The sequence below is a fragment of the Rhea pennata genome, chromosome 1, assembly GCF_028389875.1.
Source record: "Rhea pennata isolate bPtePen1 chromosome 1, bPtePen1.pri, whole genome shotgun sequence".
Classification (NCBI taxonomy): domain Eukaryota; kingdom Metazoa; phylum Chordata; class Aves; order Rheiformes; family Rheidae; genus Rhea; species Rhea pennata.
Genome location: NC_084663.1, coordinates 215,569,381 through 215,589,582, shown reverse-complemented (window position 1 = coordinate 215,589,582; position 20,202 = coordinate 215,569,381). Strand labels below are relative to the sequence as shown.

General features: G+C 49.0%; 2 protein-coding genes across 2 annotated transcripts in view; both read right to left on the bottom strand.

Moving 5' to 3' along the window:
- Positions 1–4,850: 4,850 nt before the first annotated feature.
- Positions 4,851–11,968, bottom strand: WDR73 (WD repeat domain 73). Its single transcript, XM_062578590.1, has 8 exons — positions 11,905–11,968; positions 11,756–11,823; positions 11,289–11,377; positions 9,960–10,048; positions 8,781–8,848; positions 7,681–7,845; positions 5,871–6,245; positions 4,851–5,285 (listed from the first exon to the last, which is right to left on the bottom strand). The coding sequence occupies exons 1-8, from the start codon at positions 11,958–11,960 to the stop codon at positions 5,047–5,049; spliced, it is 1,149 nt and encodes a 382-aa protein (XP_062434574.1). The 5' UTR covers positions 11,961–11,968; the 3' UTR covers positions 4,851–5,046.
- Positions 11,969–19,182: 7,214 nt separating this feature from the next.
- Positions 19,183–20,202, bottom strand: part of LOC134146248 (disintegrin and metalloproteinase domain-containing protein 9-like) — a 38,552-nt gene continuing 37,532 nt past the window's right edge. Inside the window, exon 21 of the mRNA XM_062586584.1 lies at positions 19,183–19,224. Coding sequence (XP_062442568.1) covers positions 19,183–19,224 — 42 coding nt within the window. The remainder of the gene's footprint in view (positions 19,225–20,202) is intronic.

Below are 20,202 nucleotides of genomic sequence, written 5' to 3'. Positions count from 1 at the left end.
CGTCCCGGTGCACGGACACTTCTCTTGGCTCAGGGAAGGGCAGCTGGCCCAGTCCCAGCTCTTCAGCAATGGTAGCAGCAGGGTATGGAGGTTCTCACCACTCACGCTGTTGCTCTGCAACCCGGCAAGTCGAACGCCAACCCTTGAGCCCAAATTTCCTTCTTATGGCCTCTCACAGGTCCCTGTTGCTCCTAGCCTCAGCTGCACAACTCCCACACACATCTTCACGGGCAAATTAATTTATTCCTGCATTAACACTCCAGCAAGGCTCCAGCATCAGGTTCATGCCCCGCCCCAGGGCTTCCAGCACCGCCACAGATGCTCCTTGCTTGTACCTTGGCACTGGGACATCCCTCCCCGGTCTCCTGGGCTGGTGTTTGTATGAAATAGCTGCCCAAAGTTCACCTTTGCTCCCACCTTCTTGTTGTTTGGCCCCAGGAGCTTGAGCTCCTCTCCCTGTTTAGGCCAGCTGTTGGGCAACTCTGGGAAGCTCCCCTTGCTGCTGCAGGACATGCACGAAGGAGGAAGGTCCTGAACCCCACCGCCCCAGGTCCCCTCCGAAGGACGTAGCTCTGCCTGCCCAGCCCAGCGCAATGTCCCACAGACCAGCCCCACCCCAGACAGGTCCTGCACACCTGGAATAGCCTCTCTACCCTCGCAGCACCCTACAAGCAGCCCAAGCCGTAGGTGTTAGGGGGGCTGGGCTGGCTTTGCCGTTCGCTCTTGTCCTGGTGAGCCCAGGCCGGGGTTCAGCTGGCCACAGGACACATTCCCACACAACCTAGGCTTCCCCACCAAGGACAAACCTGGTGCTAGCAGCAGGCTCCGCAAAGCCAAGGGCCCCACAGTCATGCAACTAGTCGCAGATAATGTTCAGGCAGTGCCTGAAGCTCTGCTTGGTGTATTTACGTCAGAAACGCTCCAGTGCGAGTTCTCCAGTGTCAGCGTTAAAGGTCGAGCACTCGCCGAGATCTCTGTGCATCCCCCCTCCCCCTTTCTAAGGCAGCTGCAAGTACTTAGTATCTTGGACATCTCTAGTACTTTGTCAAATCTGGTTGAAGCTGGCCAGGAAGGCCCAAGTTATTTAGGGAATAAAAGGGAAGTTTAGACAAGTACAAAATGTGCTATTGCTCAACCTTCATTTCCCTAGAAAAAAAATCAAGCAAATTTGCTTCCCTAGTCCTTCTGCACCACTGTTGTGTGGGAACAGGATCACTGATTCAGGCGTAATCAGCATGAATTTACAGAGGGGAGATCACGCCTAACCAACTTGATAGACCTCTACGATGGTATGACTGACTGGGTAGGTAAGGGGCGAGCAGTGGAAGTTGTCTACCTTGAGCTCAGTAAAGCTTTTGACATGGTTTCCAGCAAGACCCTCATAAACTGCAGGCTAGTTAGGTGGACACAGAGGTGGATTGAAAACTGCAGACTGAGAGGGTTGTGATCAGCAGCACAAATTCCAGTGGGAGACCAGTGACTAGTGATGTAGCCTGGGGCTGCTACAGAGGCCAATACTGTTAATCATCATTGTTAACGACCAGAATGACAGCACTCTCCACAAGTTCACAGATGACACAAAACTGGGAGGAGTGGCTGGTACACCCGAGGGCTGTGCTGTCATTCAGAGGGAGCTGGACAGGCTGGAGAGCTCGGCAGAGAAGAACCTCACAAAGCTCAAAGGCATGTGCAACCTCCTGCATCTAAGGAGGAATAACCCCATGCACCAGGGCACAGCCGACCTGCCAGAACACAACCTTGCAGAGAAGGTCCTGGTGGATGAGTTGAACATGGGCCAAAAGCATGCCCTTGCAGAAAAGAGGGCAACAGTATCCTGGACAGGAGCAGGAGGAACACAGTCAGCAAGTTGTGGGAGGTGATTTTTTTCCCTTCTACTCAGCACTGGTGAGACCACACCAAGAGTGCTGTGTCCAGTGCTGGGCTCCCCAGTACGAGAGAGACATGGACATACTGGACTTCGTCCAGCAAAGGGCCACAGAGATGAGGAATAGATTGCTGCATCTCTCCTATGAGAAGAGGCTGAGAGCTGGGAACATTTAGCCTGGAGAAGAGAAGGCTCAGGGGAACCTTACCAATGTGTATAAAAAACACCTAACAAGAGGGCATAAAAAAGGCAGAGCCGAACTCTTCCGAGTGGAGCCCAGTGAGAGGACAAGAAGCAATGGGCAAACTGAAACAGAAACTTGTCTGAAAGCTTTCTACTGCAAGGGTGGTTGAACACAGGGTCAGGTTGCCCAGAGAAGTTGTAGAGTCTCCATCCTTGCAGATGCTCAAAACCCAACTTGACATGGTCCTGGGCAATCTGCTCTACCCGGCCCTGCTCTAGTTGGGGGCTGGACCATACAATCTCCAGAGGTCCCTTCCAAACTTAACTACTCCACAAGTCTGTCAGGCTTAGCATTGCTGCTCCTACATACCAGCTAGTCCACTATGTCCCTGCAAAGGAGAGAGCAAGGAAGATAAAGCCTAGTTGCTGGGAAGACTATAGGGGCCATCTCCTCAGAGAACTCACCTCCTCCAGAGCTAGACCGTCACCCTGGTGGCTGTTTCTATCTAAAGGCTGTATGTTATCAAAGAGTTGAAGGAGCTGCAGCTGCTGAGCTGTGGTGTGTGCAGCTGGGTTTGCTGAACCCCCACTCCCAGGGATGCCTGGGAAAGGTCCCTTCAGCTCCTGGATCTCATTTGGAAAACCCTCCAACCCTGCACACAACCCATACCACAGCCGCACACTCTCCTTCCCAGGACTACCCATAGCACCCAGAAGGGCCATCTCCTAAACTGATGAACCTGGACATCTCAGAAAGGGCAGACCCTGTTCTCCCACCGCAAGTAGGTAGAGACAAGAGCAGAAGCAGAGAGTCAGGAGCCCTCCTGGCACCCCCTAGCTTGGGCTGCTCTCCTGGAACCTCTCCATGTCTCCAGCCAGATCTCCCCTCATGTATGTTTGACACTGGCAGAGCTGAACTGGTTTTGCTGGAGACCCTCTGGGGTGGAGAGGAGGACCAGGCATTCCTGCCAAGGTGCTCAGCCCCTGTCGGGCTAGAACAGGCTTTTTTTTTTTTTTTTCCTGGTACAGCTTGTCTGATCCACCCACACAAGAAGAACCAAGAAAGCCTTAAGGCATCACAGCAGCAGTAACATCCCTGTCAATTCCTCCTCTAACCTAGACTGTCACCATTGGGTTGAGCACAGAAGGCACTACCTGGGGCGGTTGTCCTTTCACCCTCCTGCCTGCTTGGCTGAAACCATGGTGGGAAAGTAACTATGCTGAGGCTACCTGGGCTCACAAACCTTGTTCTTGGGGAGAGAATTGAGGGCATTTCCAAACTTCTCGGCCATAAGCTTCCAGACTGGAGCCCATTCCCTTCACCTATGCTGCAGGGATCTGTTTCCTTCAGCAAGCCACTGACCTGCACATGCTGAGTGACCCAGCACCAGCATGCTGGCATTGCTTGCGTGTGCCAGCCACTGCTGCTGGTGACAGAAACACAGCCTTGGCAGACAGCAAAACATCAAGCTACAGGGTCCTCACAGTCTCAGGCAGAACGTGCTCTGCCCATCTCGTACTATAGCAGCGAAGTTCTGGTTATCATCTCCTGCCATCACGGGCTGGAAGAGCCCACACGGCTCGTGCTGGGAGGAGATCCACTAGGTGAGCAGTGCGGTGTTTCTGCCTGCTATCGCATAGACAGGGAACAGGTTTCAGTGTCAGTTCCTGCAGGTAAACTGCTCAATTAGTCCTACACTATGCTGTGTTACACACCCCTTTCCCAATTCCAAGACTTCCTAAGCCACTTTAAGCACCGCTCTCCCAAAGTACAACATTGACCTTGATTCACAGTGTCCCCATCCCCCTTGCCTGTCCTCAAGTCCATTCTCACCTCAACTTCAACCCAGGCTTTGCACCCCTGCAAGAAGCAATGTGGCAGTTGTCAACCCCCTGGAGAAGTACCTGCGGGAGGACACTTACTAGCAAGAGGCAACAGCAAAACAACTGGATGCTCAGATGCGGAGCAAAGGAGAAGCAGCCTGGTAGGTCGTGCACAGATACGCACAGAAAGGGTGGTGAGATCCAGTCTCCTCTGGCTGGCTGCTCTGGCCCAGGTAATGCCATGTGCCACAGCAGGGCAAGGTCCCGGTTTTCCAAGTGAGCAACACCCTGCTCACCCCCTCCCCTGCCCTTGACAAGCCTCTGCCATAGCTCTCAAAACCCTCCTCTCCCAGCTGTTCATATCTCAGTGGAACATGCTGTCCTTTACATACGGGATAAGGATCAGCCACTGGACTTCCAAGTACAGCCTTGAAAACAGCTGGGGGTGGTTATAAGAATTGCTGTCTGGCTTCCCCAAACTACCACGACCCAAGAAGTCAAACTTAAACAAAACCAAATTTAAGCTTTCAGCTGGTGGTAAAAAGCCCACAAGCTATGGAGACCTTTTACTAGTTCAGGTACTCTCCAGTTACACAGTGGGAGGCCAAAACCTGTGGCAAGCCAGGGCTGAAAGGCTGCTCCTATGCCTTCTGAAGGCTGTGCCTACTGCAGCGGGGTGGGTTGCTTTCACACTGTGACTTCCTCAGCTGAGGCCGTTATTCGTGACGTACACAGGCTACGAGATGCCAAAACCCTGTAGGGTGTGCAGCTTTCCTGCTGGTGTTTCAGGCTTGGAAAATACCAGGTTAAACATACCACAGAAAAATCCATTCCCTCAAACCGCACTCACATGTTTTCGGCTGCTTCTTCTGAATATTATGGTGCACAGTATGTGGGTCTATGACAACATGATGGCACAACGTTCTCTGCTGGTAGACACAATCAGCATTACAAGCTATTACACAGTTGCAGCTATAATTTGAACAAGGCTGGTAAACATGAGAACAAGTAACACAATCCAAATTCTTACTATATTAAAATAGCATCTGTTACACTTGGGACTGCTAGTTACATCTGCGAGTAAAGAGGTATCTCACGGCTTATGCAAACTAGACCATAGAAAGGAAATGCACCGAATCTCACCAAAATATGATCTACCCACAGTTCCCACGAGACTGAACCCAGTCCCAAACGTGCAGAGAGCCATCGCTTGCTGCCGACAATAAAGTTCTTGGTTTCTGTGGGTGCCATGTGTGCGCTGTGACCAGGGGAGGGCCTTCGCTGCCATCCAGTCCGCTGAATGCGTGGCCTTTGTGAACAAAGAGCGGCTCTGCTTCCCTGCCAGAGCTATCCCAGCTCTGGGTCTCATACACGTGAACAGTCCCGTCAAAACCTTGAATAAAAGGGAGTCAGAGAGACCAAAAAAGTAACTAATTGCTCACACTGCCCCTCTGGGCTAAACTTTCCTCCCTGCAGGGCTGCTGAGGAAAACGAGGACAAAAGCCCAGATCCAAGGTCTACGAGAGCAGAGGGCCCAAGCCTCTGAGGAGCTTGTCTCAGAACATAGGCCAAACCCCAAAAGCTTGCAAATTCACCGCAAGCTGCGACACACTGGCCAAGAGGCAGCCTTGCTGCTCAGCTGGTCCAGTTGGTGCAACATCCCAGTTGCCAGGCAGTCACTGGCACTAACAGGGCACCATCTCAGGGCTTGTGGTCTTTGCTCTCAGAAGAGGGAAGCAAGAGTCCACAGAACCACATCCAGGCCCTGGGCTCCTTCTGCAGTAATTGGAGAGAGACAGTTGCAGAAGATGATTAGCTTGTCTCCCTGCTGGCTCCAGAGGCAGCTCTGGACAGCAGTCCCCCTAATCGGGTGCCTCCAAAGGGTGTTTAAAGTGAAATGGGGTGAATTGGGCCTTGGTGCAAAGACACACTGATCAAACAGCATCCAGGAAAGAAGACCTCTGTCCAAACTACATACCTGAAATGGCAAGGCAGCCTTCCAGAGCAGGAGCCCAAGAGATGCATAGGAACTCTGCATTTGAACTGGGAGAGGAAACTCTGCACTTGGCTGAAGCCAAGGACTCAGAGGTTTTTCTTACATCTGTTAAGGCAAGATGCCCTCCACTCGAGAGGCGAGCTACCAGGTGGGAGCTTGAGTCATAGCCTTGAGGTCCGCGCCCGACTCCCATGCACCACCGTTCGCCACACGGCGCCGAGGGGACGGACGCAGCCTCCAAGGGACTCTGCGGCTGTCGAATGTCAGCCAGGCACAGCTGCCCCTTCACACAGCAGATGAGCAACGTGTTGCAATCCAGGAATGCCACATTGCTGAGCTCCTCACTGTTTCTGGAGGCTAAAAGAAAAAACAAACAAACAAGAGAGGTAGATCTCAAGTGCCATCAGAAATATTTGCATAACGGGGTTCTGCTACATCCTGCCTGAGGAAGCAGATTTTTAGCCTTAGCCCTAGAGGAGGCTTTCAAACAATTCTAGTTAGTTCTTCATGCACAGCCAGCAGCAGAGATTGAGAACCTGCTTGAGAATCATCTTTGCACAGGTTCTATGTGAAGCGGGCATGGTCTGCATCCTTCAAAATGTGAGAGGAGCCAGGCAGGCCCGCGACTAATGCATGTGCTCCATGAAGGACCTGACATAGCTCAGGGCTCCCACAGCACATATTTCCAGCACTATCCTCAGCAGCGGGAGCAATGAGTCCCCACTACAGAGGGATTCAGGAGAGCCTCACGTGCTGGGCAAAGCTGATTCTGCCTCGTTTTGCTCAGCATGCTGAGTTACAGCTGCTGGACATACACACACACACCCCCTTTCTCCTAACCAGAGAATGAAGTGACTTGAGTCTCACTGAACAGGTAAACCCATATGCTGGATTGAGAAGGCATCTTCCTTGCTTGCAGGCACTGGGAAGACTTGGAATAAAGATCATAACAGCTAAATAGTTTAGGGTCTCCAAACAGCACTTGCTTAATCTCTCCACCCTCAACCAATGTTTTTGACAGGACAGGCACATTGAGGAATGCACCCAGTCAGGTGCTGGTAACTCTCCATGAGTTACAAGGTAGCAGCTGCTTCTGCAAATCCTCACACTCAGACAAGCTGGATCTGGGTTTCCCATCTCGAGGTGATGCAGGCCTGGCTTAACGAAGCTGCCACGACCCCTCCTCCCATCCGCATGGCTAGATCCCACGATGACGCAGAGCTACCAAGAACCAAACTGATGCTGATTTCAAGGACACCCAGTGACGTGACTCTGGGATAGCACCTACCTGGTTAGTGCTGGTGACAAACAGCCCCCAAAAGAGTCAGAGTTAACGAGGGATGTTATGGCCCTGTCACCTTCCTCAGTGGAGATCTCATCCTCCTCCTCTCCACTTCAATATGCTGCCACAGCTGCTTACATGAGAACTGCCTAATCCACATTGTTCTATATAAACCAATTAGCATAAGGAAACAACACACACAGTGGCCCTCTGCTAACCCGATTCTTTGGACTGAAATTGTCTGTGGAGCTCTCAGAGGAGCATGAATCTTAGTCAGCAGCATGGAAAATCACTGCCAAGAGCAGCAGTGAGAAGCTGAAGTTTAACTAGAGCATTGTGATCTCTTTATTCTATACAATCATACTTTTAAAAATAATTTCAGGCCTTTCGGCATGTACCTGAAAGCACCCCATAATGGGGTGAAGCGTTTCCCACTTGAGCAGTTACACTCCTGCTTTCCCCAAGCCCCAACTTTCCAAACACAGATAAGATTAGACTTTGCTTGAATACCTGCCATGTAGACATTTTTCTTTGATTCAACTTCCGTAATTTGGATGCTGTTGAGTCCTGAGCCATGAAGGACCCACGGGGCTCTGGCAGAAGTTGTTGCAATTTTTGCCCAAGGTTGCCCAGTGCCATTTTCTGTAGGAATGGCACTTACAGATTTAATAACATCTATTTGGAAGAGAGATACAAGCAGCTGTAAAAACGGTCAGGGTGCAAGTAATCCAATCTTTGATGCAAAGTGACCCACTAAACCTGTACAAAAATCAAATCATAACTAACCTCCTTCCCAGACAAAAGCCACTCTTCCCAACATATCATGCAAGGATAGATAACAAGCCATTTAAAAATCTAGTAAATTCCATGGAAAAAGTTATGACGTAGGAAGTTTACTTTCAATTAAAAACAGTAAACAAACTCCTAATAACATTTTGCACTTCCTTTTTGATGGTTTCAAAGTGTTTCATAAGAATCACAGAATCAGTAAGGTTGGAAGGGACCTCTGGAGATCATCTAGTCCAACCTCCCTGCTCAAGCAGGGTCACCTACAGCATCTTAGACAGGGTTGAATCCAGGCGGGCCTTGAATATCTCCAGAGAAGAAAAAACAAAGTAACATTAACCCTTTTCCAGAAGCAGCAAACCAGAGGCTTGAAGAAGTGAGGCGATTCATGGTACCTCCCAAGAGCTGACGTACAGAACTATTTCTAACCCTTAGAGTTATTAAGGCAATATTATGCTAATTATATGAGTAGGATTTTTGTTTGTATGAGTAACAGCTCACAAATAAGAGCAAAGAGTGGAAAGCTACTGAGCCAGGCTTAAATCAGCTGATCGCCTTAGGAGTAGACGTAGACTTAAATGTGAAGTCTGTATCTTTCATCACTTGAAGAGATTCAGTGAAGATGCCTGCCTCCATGCCCTTCCTCAGCCATTCCCACGCAGGGGCAGTCACCTATAGCAGAGCAAGGCATTCCTAGGATTTCACTGACTCTCCTCATTTTATATCCAGAAAGCAGAGAGACCAGCAAGGATAGTTGCTAGTGACACTACCAAATCAAAGACTGCAATGAGAAACTACTCAAAACCAGAAATATGCTCCCTTACCAGAGTCCTCTGCTGACACCTGCCAGACCTGGAGGGAGCTGTCTGGTGGGCCACTCGTCACCAACAAGCTGAGGAAACAAAAAACCAAAAAAACAACACAAATCCTTCAGGAGCAGAGAACAGCCACCTTCTCCTGGCCCAGGACAAATCAGTTGTGATGGGCACAGTTGTGTTCTGCCACTGTTCCTATGCTGCGGAGCTCCTATCTGTGCCTGGAGCAGAGATGGAGCCAAAAAAGACAGTTATCCCCAACTCCTCATACCAGGGAATTCTGCAGCCCAGGTAAATGCAATCCATGGCAACAGCATTTTATTAGCACTCTGACAACACCACTAGATGAAGAAAGGTGCAAACAGCTTCACAGGGAGAAGTGCAACACAGTCTTGCACAGGAGGAAAGAGCAGAACAAGTGAAGTGAACCAGCCAGAGAGAGTGTTTGCACGACCTTAAAATAATTGTGGGAAAATCTTCTGAATCTGTACACGCAAGCACTTATAGAGCAGCTACAGCAGCTGTTAGCATCCTGCTCTACGAGCTGAGCCCCAGAGCCTTGCAGAAGCCCCCAGAAGGTGTTCTACTCCATGGAACTCCAAATGCAGAAGTGGGGGGGAAGGAAAAGGCCTTGCTCAGGAGTGAAATAGGGACAGATGCCAGGTGAGCCATCAACACCAATTTCAGCAGCCCCTGCTGGCTCACTTCTCAAAGCCAAAGATTCAAGTTATCTAGCAATCCATGCCAACAGCTTCAATTCCATTGCCACAGGGAATGCCTTAAAGGCTTGCAGGGATCAGGAGATGCAAATAATTTCCCATATTCCTGCCAGAAGTCATCAGGCTCCTCTCTCTAATTGTTTCTTTTCCTACTTGTTCATAATAACATCACTGGAACCAAGCAACAGAGCCAGCTGCTTCACAAGACACGCACATCAGCAGCCTTAAGTACTGCAGCTACAGGGTGTCCTCCATTTTACTGAGCACCCTGCAGCCTGCTCCACTCCAAATGCAAAGATGAGACATTAGCAGGACTGCTACATGTCACTGGCCAGCACCTCCTCACCCAGGCTCATACTGCACTTAAAACTGGCAGTATCTGTGGAGTGGAAGGCAAGGAAAAGGCATTCCCAAGGGACAAGCCCCACCTCCCTCTCCGGCATTGCCTGGAAAGACCACGCAGCTATACCTGGTGTCTGGAACATGTTTCAGGCTGTACACTGGGCGGTTTGAAAATCCACCACATTCCACCTTGAAATCTCTCTCTGGACACAGACCCTAGAAATCAGAGGCAGACAAAGTCATTTCTTCACTTCTAATGACGCAGAGCTTGATGCGGTCAGCTGTCCCACAAAGGACAAAAACATAAGGCAAAGCCTCTCATGGTCTTGCTTGTTCATTAATGCTTTTTTAAACAGTAAGATCACAGGATCCCGAAAAAGTTGAAAAATAGTTAGAAGAAAGAAAATAATGCGGAGAAAGGCACTGCCAAGAACTCTAGAAGAGAGACAGAGAAGTACTGTGCAGTTTAGCACAGAAGGTGAGGACTCCTGTGTTCCAGGAGAATGCAAGGGGTCCCAAGGCTGATTAGAGAGCTTGAACATAAGCAACGTAAGTCACACAGGACTCAGTGACTCGGACAGTAAAGCACTCCTCAGCAGCATGTAACGAGGGACTGCTGAGAAGCATGAGTCCATTAGCCTTAAGGTCCTATTTAGGAGAGGTTAAAATGTCTCAGATATCTCTGTATAACTACTGCTACAAGTTCCAACTTCTGACTGGGCTGCTGACAGCGCGTGCACGCCTGGCTCAGGACCAATACCTGCTTACCCAGGGACCAAATACCGCATTCTGCTTTACCTTAGAGGTCACCCGCCTGAGGGCCAACCTCAGCGTTCCTGTTTCGCTTGGAGGGGCTGAGAAGACCAAAGTGCAAAAGCACCATGGAAAATACGGCACACAGCGCGGACCACGTGGCCTGCCACAGGTGCAAAGAGATGCCAATGCTACATCAAGTGTCCCAGGAGGTGAAGCAGCATTCACAAGTGGGGTTTCTCTGGACTGTGCCAAGTCACAAGTGCCACCCTGGCAGACACCAGCTAAGACAGCAACATGGTCCTCTGGGATAATGCATCTCAGACAAGTCCCTTCCTCCTCATTTGCCTCAGTCTCCTCAGTCCTCATGTTTCCCAACCACCTGCTTTCATCCATACCCCTCAAGAGGAAGTTGTTATGGCACTACCTGCCTGCAGAGCGGCGACAGGAGGGCACGACTGGACTGGCAGCAGGCACTGTCTCAACTGGACAGCAGCCAGGTGACTCATATGCTTTCGTTATGGACCAAAGCTGCTGAGACCTGGCTGAGCCGCTGTCAAAGTGGCTTGTCAAGCCTGGCACTTCCCCATCCCAGCACAGGCAGGCTTAGCTTGAAGGCAGCACTGAGTCGCCTGGCAGACTCCAGCTGCGTGATGCCGGAGCGGACAGAGGGGTCCAGTGGTGATCCGGCCACGACACCCACCTGAGTCTCCTTTGACTGCAGCGTTGGGGGTGGGAGCAACTGCAGGATCTCGTTCCCACCGGAGTGTCCATACCCAGCCACGCAGACACCTGGGCGGGGGGACCCAGGGACATGGTGAGGGACACCCCCCCACCCGGCCCACCCGGGGTCAGACCCCAGAGCCCTGCTAGGGTCCAGCTTGAACTCTGATCCACCCTGCCCAGCAATCCTTCCTCCCCTGGTACAACCCAGTCCCTGATTCCTCCTCTCCCAGCACAACCCAGTCTCCCTTGGGGGCTTGTAAGACCCATTCCCCGGTGGGGCCCGCTCCCCAACCCCCCCCCCCAGGGGGACCTGCTCCCCGCCCTCCCCGGGGGGGTGGTGGGGGGCCGCTCCTCACCCCCCTCCCCGGGGGGGGGGGCGCGCTCCCCGCTCGCCCAGGCGGGCCCGCTCCGCGCCCCCTCCCCCCGGGGCCTCCCGGCACTCACGGCTCCCTCGGGCCCACTCAATAACGCGGGTGGGCGTCTGGAGCTCGAAGGTGTGGAGCGCCTCGTACCTGCAAGGCAGAGCGAGGCGGAGGTGGGCCGCTGCCCGGCGAGCCCCGGGCCCCGGGCCCTCCGCCCGCGGCGCCACTCACAGGCGCAGGGACTCGAGCAGCCACTCGTCCTCGGCCGCGCCGCCGCCCGCCTCCATGGCAACGCCCGCGCGGCGCGCCGCAGTGACGCAACCCGCGCGGCGCGCCGCAGTGACGCAACCCCTCCGCCCGCACCCCTCCTCCCCCCCCCAGCGGCAGGGCCGGCTTCGACCGGTTGCGGCCGGTTGCCGCCAGGCGGGAATCGCCTCGCTGAGGGAAGAGGCGCGGAGCGGCGCGTTGTTCCCTCGGGAGCAGCCGCCGCTGCCTCTCGCTGCTCGGCGGGGTGGTGCGTGAGCCTGCGCACAGCGCGGCTGATAACGCAGGGCAGAGCTGTCCGCGCCCCCGTCGTTCGCATAAATTCAGACGCCTCCCAAGTCTCAAAAAATTGCAAAGCCAGCATTAATTCTGCCTTTACACCTGCCAGTGTAACAGCACGCTTGCATGCCAGTTCCCTTTTTGTTTATTTTTAACACCCTGTCACTCTTTAAGCGCTGTTTGGCTGACAAGCCTCGTGTATCCTCATGTAGATGTCAGTCAGCCCCCACTGCGCTGGGAAAATGCTGTTGAAATAAAGCAAGATTATGGGGCCAGGCCTGGCATTCGCCGGAGGAGATTACCACTCTTATCTGTCAGCTTGGCACCTTTGGCTGCACCCACGCATGCTCTTAATCGTTTTTTTCCATGTTTGCATTTGATCAGGTGATGAAGGATTGCTGCTGCTAACTTGCTTCCAGCTGTGGGCCCGCTCTGTGTAACAGTGACGCTCCGGGGTCAGCAGGGGTAATTTGAAATTGTTGAGTATACAGAATTTTGTGCTTTTTCTGTCTTCCGGCGAGGGTTTAGCTGGCACACATGGTGCTGCGAGGCAAGCTGTGTCTATTTTCTCTAATGCTGCAAGGTGGCAGCCTACAACTTCTGAGGAAAAATGACTGTTTTTGCAGAATTACGCCTGAATGTGAATTTTTTAATCCATACCATGTCCCCTGCATTACATGATATTCAGTTCTGTTTATTTTTCCCTCATCTTTCTGCATGCTGTCAGCGTCGGGAGAACTGACAACAGAAGTTGTCGGATAGGAATGAGGATGCTTTGGGCAGTTTAGTCGGGCCATTTCTGGGGACTTTGAACTGCTGGGAGAGATGGTAGGATGCTGTGGAGGACAGTAGTCACTGTGCTATCTAATCTCTGCGCTCAGGGCCATTTAAGGGCTGTCAGTGTAGAGGAAGTGAGTGAGAAGCAAAAGCAAAACCGGGGATGGAGGAGGAAGTGCTGAGAAAACAAGGGCAGAAAGCCAAACTCCTTCCTTCATGTAGCAGAGCCGAGAGGCGGGTGGCTGCGCTCTGCTCTGGAGGCAGTAACACGAGCTGGTAGACATGCAAAGCGTTTCTCCTCACTAGTAGCTACGTTCCTGACACCTTTTGCTCTGTCACCTCAAGATAAGTTATTACAGCTGTTCAGAAAAGAGGTGGCAAGAATTCTCATGTACAGGGGAAAAAGTATTTCATTCTCATTATCCCTTTTTGTAAAATAGCTCAGCAGTCTGAAATGTATTCAGTGCTTCTGCAGTGCAGCATCTGAAGAACCTTGTTGTACCCATTCTTTTTATGTACTGTGATTAAAAAGCAAACAATGTTGAGTAAGCATCTTGTGAAAAAGCTGAATCAAACAGACTGGGATGCGTCACAGATTTTTTGATATAAAGAATGTGCTTCTTAAAATGTCTCTGAAATCTGAGGTGTTATGTGATTACCCATTAATGAAGTATGTAACGGCACAGTAATCTTCCTGCATAACATCAAGTTAAGCCAAACTGCATGCATTTATTGCTTTTTCATCTTGAGTTAACTGGCAGAAAAAGGCAGCAGCAGTATAGGAGTGTTGCTGTTGTGACCTCAATCTCTGGCATTTTCACTGCCTGTTGTGTGACTTTTAATCCCTAGCAGGATGGGTTCTCAGCTGAAACTCATTTGAAAGTCTTCGTAGTGTATCCTCAGATACCAGAGAAAGGTCTCTACTATGGATGTCTGCAGAGGGAAGGGAGACTGAGGCTAGGAAAGTTAAGCAATTTCTACAGCTAGTCAAAGGTTTGTACTCATAGTCGTGGGCGGGGTGGTAGACTCTCACCAGGAACAGGCATGCTGTGATTAGCTAGGAAGCGAAGTTGTGGCTGTACCAGCTGCTTTTCAGAGTACAGAAAGATGAAGCATTCAGGGGTTCAGGGCTTCAAGCTGACTCGGAGTCAGGCCTTTGTCACCTTCTCCCTTTGACTCTCTTCTTATCTATGTGCATTAATAGCAGGATATAAGCATAACACAAGATGGACAAGTGCCCAAAGCAGCACAAGGTGAACCTACAGCAGGACATGAGCACACAGAGGAGAAATGGCACGGGAAGGGGTGGGAGCGCGACTGCCTCCATTTGGCAGCGAGCTGTGGTTTGGCTCCCTGAACTCTGCTAAACTCCGTGGACTCATTTAGGATGTGATGACAAATGTCTGGAAATTATGTCCTGGTGATGACCACTATTTCAGGAAAGGGAGCACACAGCAGAACAGTAAGGGCAGTGACTGGACATAGTGGATATCAGACAGAGCAGAGCACGAGAAAATGCTTTTGTTTCCACATTCTAGTCTTTTATTTTATCTTAGCTTTCATATTCCAGTGGACTGAGGAAGCAAATTTGAGAAGTGTGAGAAGAGAATAAAAGCCCACCAATATTTTGGACAATGCAGAGTGTTTTCCAAGTACTGAGATTTGCGTGACAAGAACAATACTTTAGGGCTTTTTCACCACCTCTTCCTAAAAATGAGTATTTTAATCTCAATATTTTGAAGAGGAAAGGGTAAATCTGGAAAAAATTGCCACAGAGCTGGAGTAACGGGAGCAGTCTAAGCTGTGTTTTTGCAATATATATTTAGAACAACCAAAAAACATTCATTTGAGGTAGGTTTTTTGCAGCAGGATCTGTGGATGCAGAGAGCCTGGCAAGGAGGAGGAGACTGTAGAGCACAGCCTTAGTTGTTTCTCTCTGCTCACATGCTTAGTGTTTTATCTGTTTTTGGGCAACCTTTTGGATGTGTAGGTTGGGCAAAGAAACTGAAGGAGCTAGGAATGGAAATAATGAGCATGAGAACTCTGACAAACTCTTTAAATGGAATGAAATCTTACTTGCCTCCTGGATATCCAAGCAGTCTTCAGTCTGAATGTTACACAGCAGTTAATCACAAGGATAAAAATAATATTCCCAGTTACCATTTCTGTAGCTGAGCCACCCTCAGAAGTTTGAAAAGAGACAGGCACAGCATTATTTGGACTTACTTCACTGCAGTTTTTCTGCACAAACTGAAATCCATCCCCGTATGGAGTGTATGTGTGTGTATGTGCAGACCCACAATGCTGTTGCTGTACCCCAGATGTTACTCAGCTTGAAAGAAAGGCCACTCCAGTATAAATCTGCTGTGTAGGGCAGATTACCACAGTAGACATGAATTTTGCAGTATTACAGCCCAATAAGGCTGTGTGGACGAAGACATGTTCCTATCTCGCTTGTTCAAATTGTTCATTGGTGAAAAACAAGGTGTTCCTCTTGGATGCTAACACTGCCCAGAGCAGCAGCCTTTGTTCATTTGGAGAGGTTCAGAAGAAAAAGCAATAGCTTACCATGCTTTAAGGTCTGGTTTCATCAAAGAAATTTTACTAGATGGATTTTAAGAGATTTTTTGAGTGATGGGTGAGCTTTTGAAAAGGTATTGCTCAGAATTTAAGAATTAAATTAGTGAAGGCTGAGGTTATCATTTCTGAATTTATGGATGAAGGCACAGACCTACTCAGTTTTGTGTTAGATGCCAGCCCCCAATGTAGAAAAAAAATCCATTCACCCTAAATGAGAGGCATCTGTATTTCTCCAAGACACAGAAGAGAGTCCATTGTATTCTGTTGTAATTTGTTACCACAGAGATCCCTACAGATGCGTGGAGAAGAATGGTAAATAAGGAAATTTTGAAACAGTCTGGTGTGCCTCACAGAGATGATATTTAAGACAAAATGATCTGAGGAGCTGTAACTCCTGTAACTAAAGTTTCTGGGGCTAGATGTGTATGACATCTCTGAATGTCATACACATCTGGTACAGGCTGGAGAGCTGGGTGGAGAGGAACCTCCTGAGGTTCAACAAGGGCAAGTGCAGAGTCTTGCACCTAGGGAAAAATAACCCTGTGCACCAGTACAAGCTGGGGGCTGACCTGCTAGAGAGCAGCTCTGCAGAGAAGGACCTGGGAGTGCTGGTGGATGACAAGTTGACCGTGAGCCAGCAATGTGCCCTTGTGGCCAAGAGGCCAATGGTCTCCTGGGGTGCATTGGGAAGAGTGTTGCGAGCAGGTGGAGGGAGGTGATCCTGCCCCTCTCCTCAGCCCTGGGGAGGCCTCATCTCGAGTAGTGTGCCCAGTTCTGGGCTCCCCAGGACAAGAGAGACATGGAGCTACTGGAGAGAGTCCAGCACAGGGCTACAAAGATGATGAGAGGGCTGGAGCACCTGCCCTGCGAGGAACGGCTGCGAGAGCTGGGCCTGTTCAGCCTGGGGAAGAGCAGACTGAGGGGGGATCTGATCAATGTGTACAAGTACCTGAAGGGAGGGTGTCAAGGGGACGGGGACAAACTCTTTTCAGTTGTCCCGTGTGACAGGACAAGAGGCAATGGGCAGAAATTGAAGCACAGGAAGTTCCACCTGCACGTGAGGGGGGATTTCTTCCCTGTGAGAGTGATTGAGCACTGGACCAGGTTGCCCAGAGAGGTTGTGGAGTCTCCTTGTCTGGAGATCTTCAAGGCCTGCCTGGATGCAACCCTGTCTAACATGCTGCAGGTGACCCTGCTGAGCAGGGGGGTTGGCCTAGATGATCTCCAGAGGTCCCTGCCAACCTTACTGATTCTATGATTCTATGATTCTATGAATGTAGATGAGAATGTAGATGAGGATTTGTTTTCCATTGTTTTACTTGCTCCAATAAGCAAAATTTGTCTTCAAATAAGAGGAAAAAACTAATTTCTTGGATGCTGAGTTGTACAGTTTACCCAACACTTGAAGAATCTTCTCCTGTGCTGTATCTGCCAGGATCTTAAGAACATCCATTATCTGATGAAGAAGTTCCTGAGTACCTTATTGTCATGGGTGCAGTAGAGATGATGGTCAGTACTTTGAGCTGTGTGATGAGGTATCTGCTGGAATGAGCTGTTTCTCAGATTGTGCGCGTTTTCAGTGTTGTTTCAAGTTCCTATGGGCAACACACCATGAGTGATCACATCTTGTACGTTTTTAGTAAACCTCAAAGTTGGATAGATGAATTACTGGAAAGTTTGGTAGACTTGCCTCTCTTGCAGGCTAGTTGCCACCAAACAGCCTGCCTTTGGGACCAAGTTTGAGATTGTGAAAGAGTATTTTATTCTGGTCGAGATAGTGGATAGTGACTAGTCCAGTCGCTATGACATGTCGAGGAGGATCAGGGAGAGGGTGGTTGTACAATGGTGTTTTCAGGACCTCCCTGCAAGCAAAATACCGTTCTGGGACTATTGCGTTTCCATTGCAGTCACTGATTATCTCAATTTTAGAGATGGGAAGGCAGACACACGGAGAAGCTGGTGTGAATAGATATGGGAGGATGAAAGAAGGTTTTATGAGTGGGAGCTCCTTCCATGAAAAGAATGAGAGAATTTGGAAAGAAAAAAGCTGAAAATAAAAACTTACGTGTATAAATTCTTACCTGCTTTGCTCAGGAATGCAGACTGTATGGCAGCTGCCTTTCTGACCCAACATGGTCATTAGGCTACAGGATGGTAGTTCTCCAATGCTCATGAAATGGTGGCTGCTGTGGTGCTGCAGCATGTGGGCTGGAAATGAAAATCGTTGTGTTCTAGTCCATTGTTAACACTTACGTACATGAAATTTATTCTTTTTTTCTGCAGCAAAAGTTTTTACTGCGCAATGAGATTTCTGTACAAACCTTCCTTCTTGTGATCAGCAGCCTCTGCCTCGCTTGCAATAACTTACAAATCCAAACTGCTGGTGTTGTCCAGTTGCATGCAGAAGAGGTTTGGATCCGGTGTACACTCCATAGTGACCATGAAAAATCAAAAGCAGTTTCTATCTTATGCCTGTAACCACTTCTTCAAGACCGTGTCTTGGAGTTAGCTGTTTTGAGCTAAAGGCATTGTCTATGCTCTTTTGAAGTAGATGAGCTGAAAGTTGGAAAGGGAACTGCTCCCAAGAATCTTTGGAATACTGACAGATTTTTTTGTGGAAAACACAGTCTTTGTGGTTAAAGTGCAGTTACAACATTTTTTTCTCCATTCTTTGTTGTCATTCAGCTTCTGAACACAGAAGATCTTGGGGACATTTCTATGGCCAAAGAGCCCATCAAACCTTGTCCTCTGCCATGACTCTGAAATCTAGACCCATACAAAGCTACTGTACAGCTCACTGTGTTCACGGATGAGTGTTTCAAACAGAAACAATATTCTTTTTTTGTGTGTGTGGGGGATAGAGGTTTGTTTGGTCCTTTTATATCTAAGAAGTCAAAGAAATGATACAGCTGCTCTTTCTTTCACATATTCTTCAGTGCTGGTGCTGGGTATATCTGCAAGAAGCAGGCAGGAGGGAACTATCCATCTTCTCCATCAGCCAGTCTAAAGGAGGAAACTTTGGAGTCCCAAATCTGTTAGCCGCTCACCCTGGCAGTGCATGCTTCCTTTCCAGTATGCATCCGTACATAGCGGTAAGCATGCCTTGACCACAGACGAGGATTTTCAGGGTTGTGTGCATGCAGTCGGTTGCACTAGACTCACAAATTGCAATACTTAGCCTAAAAAAAATCAAAATGTCAAGATACATCCTTCCTTGTGCCTGCCATGCAGAGTTTGCAAAGCCCATAAAGTAACAATCCAGATTGCTACTAGATCAGACATAAAACACTCAGGAAGCAGAGATGGGAACTGTTGGAGAAATACAGCCTCTTGAAAAACAGGAAGATAGCAAAAAGATAGCTTTTGTGGTAAGCAAAAAAAAAAAAAAAAAAAAAAGAGCGAGAGAGAGATGAAAAACTGTTTATTTCAATGAAGATAACATTGTCATCCACAGCACAACAGAAACAAATCTAATATGAGAGATTTGGAAAGCATGGTTTCGCGCAGTTCCTGCAGAGCCGGTGGTGCACGAGGCTGCTCTTAAAGCACTCCGTAGGCTGTTTTCAACCCTCTGTGGTCTTGTGTCTTGGAAAGAGGCACTCCTCTGGCTTACTCCTCAAAAGGACTTTCCTCTGTCTCTACTTGACTTATCTGAAAAGATAAAGTATTAAGCTCATCACAACATATTTGTTAACATATAGGATGTGTTCATGGTGCAGGGTCCAATATTTACAGTTTGAAGGAATACACACTAGAACAGTTGAGCTGTTTGGAAGGATGCACTTCCAGAGGGAAGGTCCTTTTCTGTACAGTGCCTAATGAGACTCTGAAATTCACAGCCCCAGGATCGCGGGGAGGCAATAGAAGTAGGTTCAGAGGGATTAGACGTGTTTGTGGAGCATTAAGTCCAACCGGACCTTTAAACACAAGGCTCTGGATGGAAGCTGTGGTTGACGTATCCCCTAATGGCTAGCCGTTAAGGGAAAGGATCAGTTCTTCATGTCCGGGTTACTGTGTTTTCCCTAGCCTGTTCAAGAAGCTTCTGTCCAACATTTTGCTGCCTTTTGCAGCTGAGCTTGAGACCTAACTTGTAAATTTAACCAAAGTACCCTTCCTCTTTGCTCCTGTTCCCTGGGTTGTGGTTTCTAACCTTCCCTGGTGTCTTGGCTTCCCTGGCATACTTAATTCATACATGTTTCTGTCTTTAACAGCTTTTCTCATTTGTAACATTTGCAAAATTGTAGTAAAATTCTTGTATTGCCTGTCCTCAGCAGAATTCATTTATGTGCTTTACATCAAACCCATCACTTCTGGAGTCCTGTGACCTGTTTAGAGTCCAACATGATATATTAACAGCAAAGATGGCTGTTTTTTGTAAGTTACGTTTTTATGCTTTTGTGAGTTATGCTAATATTCAGATAAAACGTCAGTTAATCTTTGTTATCTGTTCCAGTGACCAGTCTTCTTTGCTTTATGTTGAATACTTCATATCATCAGCATCTTGTGACAAGGACTGCCATACTTCAATTAGACAAGTAGTTATTCCTGTCTGTCTGGTTAAGTTTACTTTTCTGAGATGTGAAACAGACGTATGGCATAGACCTCTTCAATGCTATTTAAAAAGAAATA

What these genes read in the sequence shown, in the direction of transcription:
- WDR73 (XM_062578590.1), bottom strand. Translation starts at nt 11,960, where the DNA reads ATGGAGGCGGGCGGCGGCGCGGCCGAGGACGAGTGGCTGCTCGAGTCC. An exon ending in CTGCTCGAGTCCCTGCGCCT is followed by an intron (nt 11,824 to 11,904) that starts GTGAGTGGCGCC and finishes TCTGCCTTGCAG; the next exon opens with GTACGAGGCGCTCCACACCT. An exon ending in TGCAGTCAAAGGAGACTCAG is followed by an intron (nt 10,049 to 11,288) that starts GTGGGTGTCGTG and finishes TCTGATTTCTAG; the next exon opens with GGTCTGTGTCCAGAGAGAGA.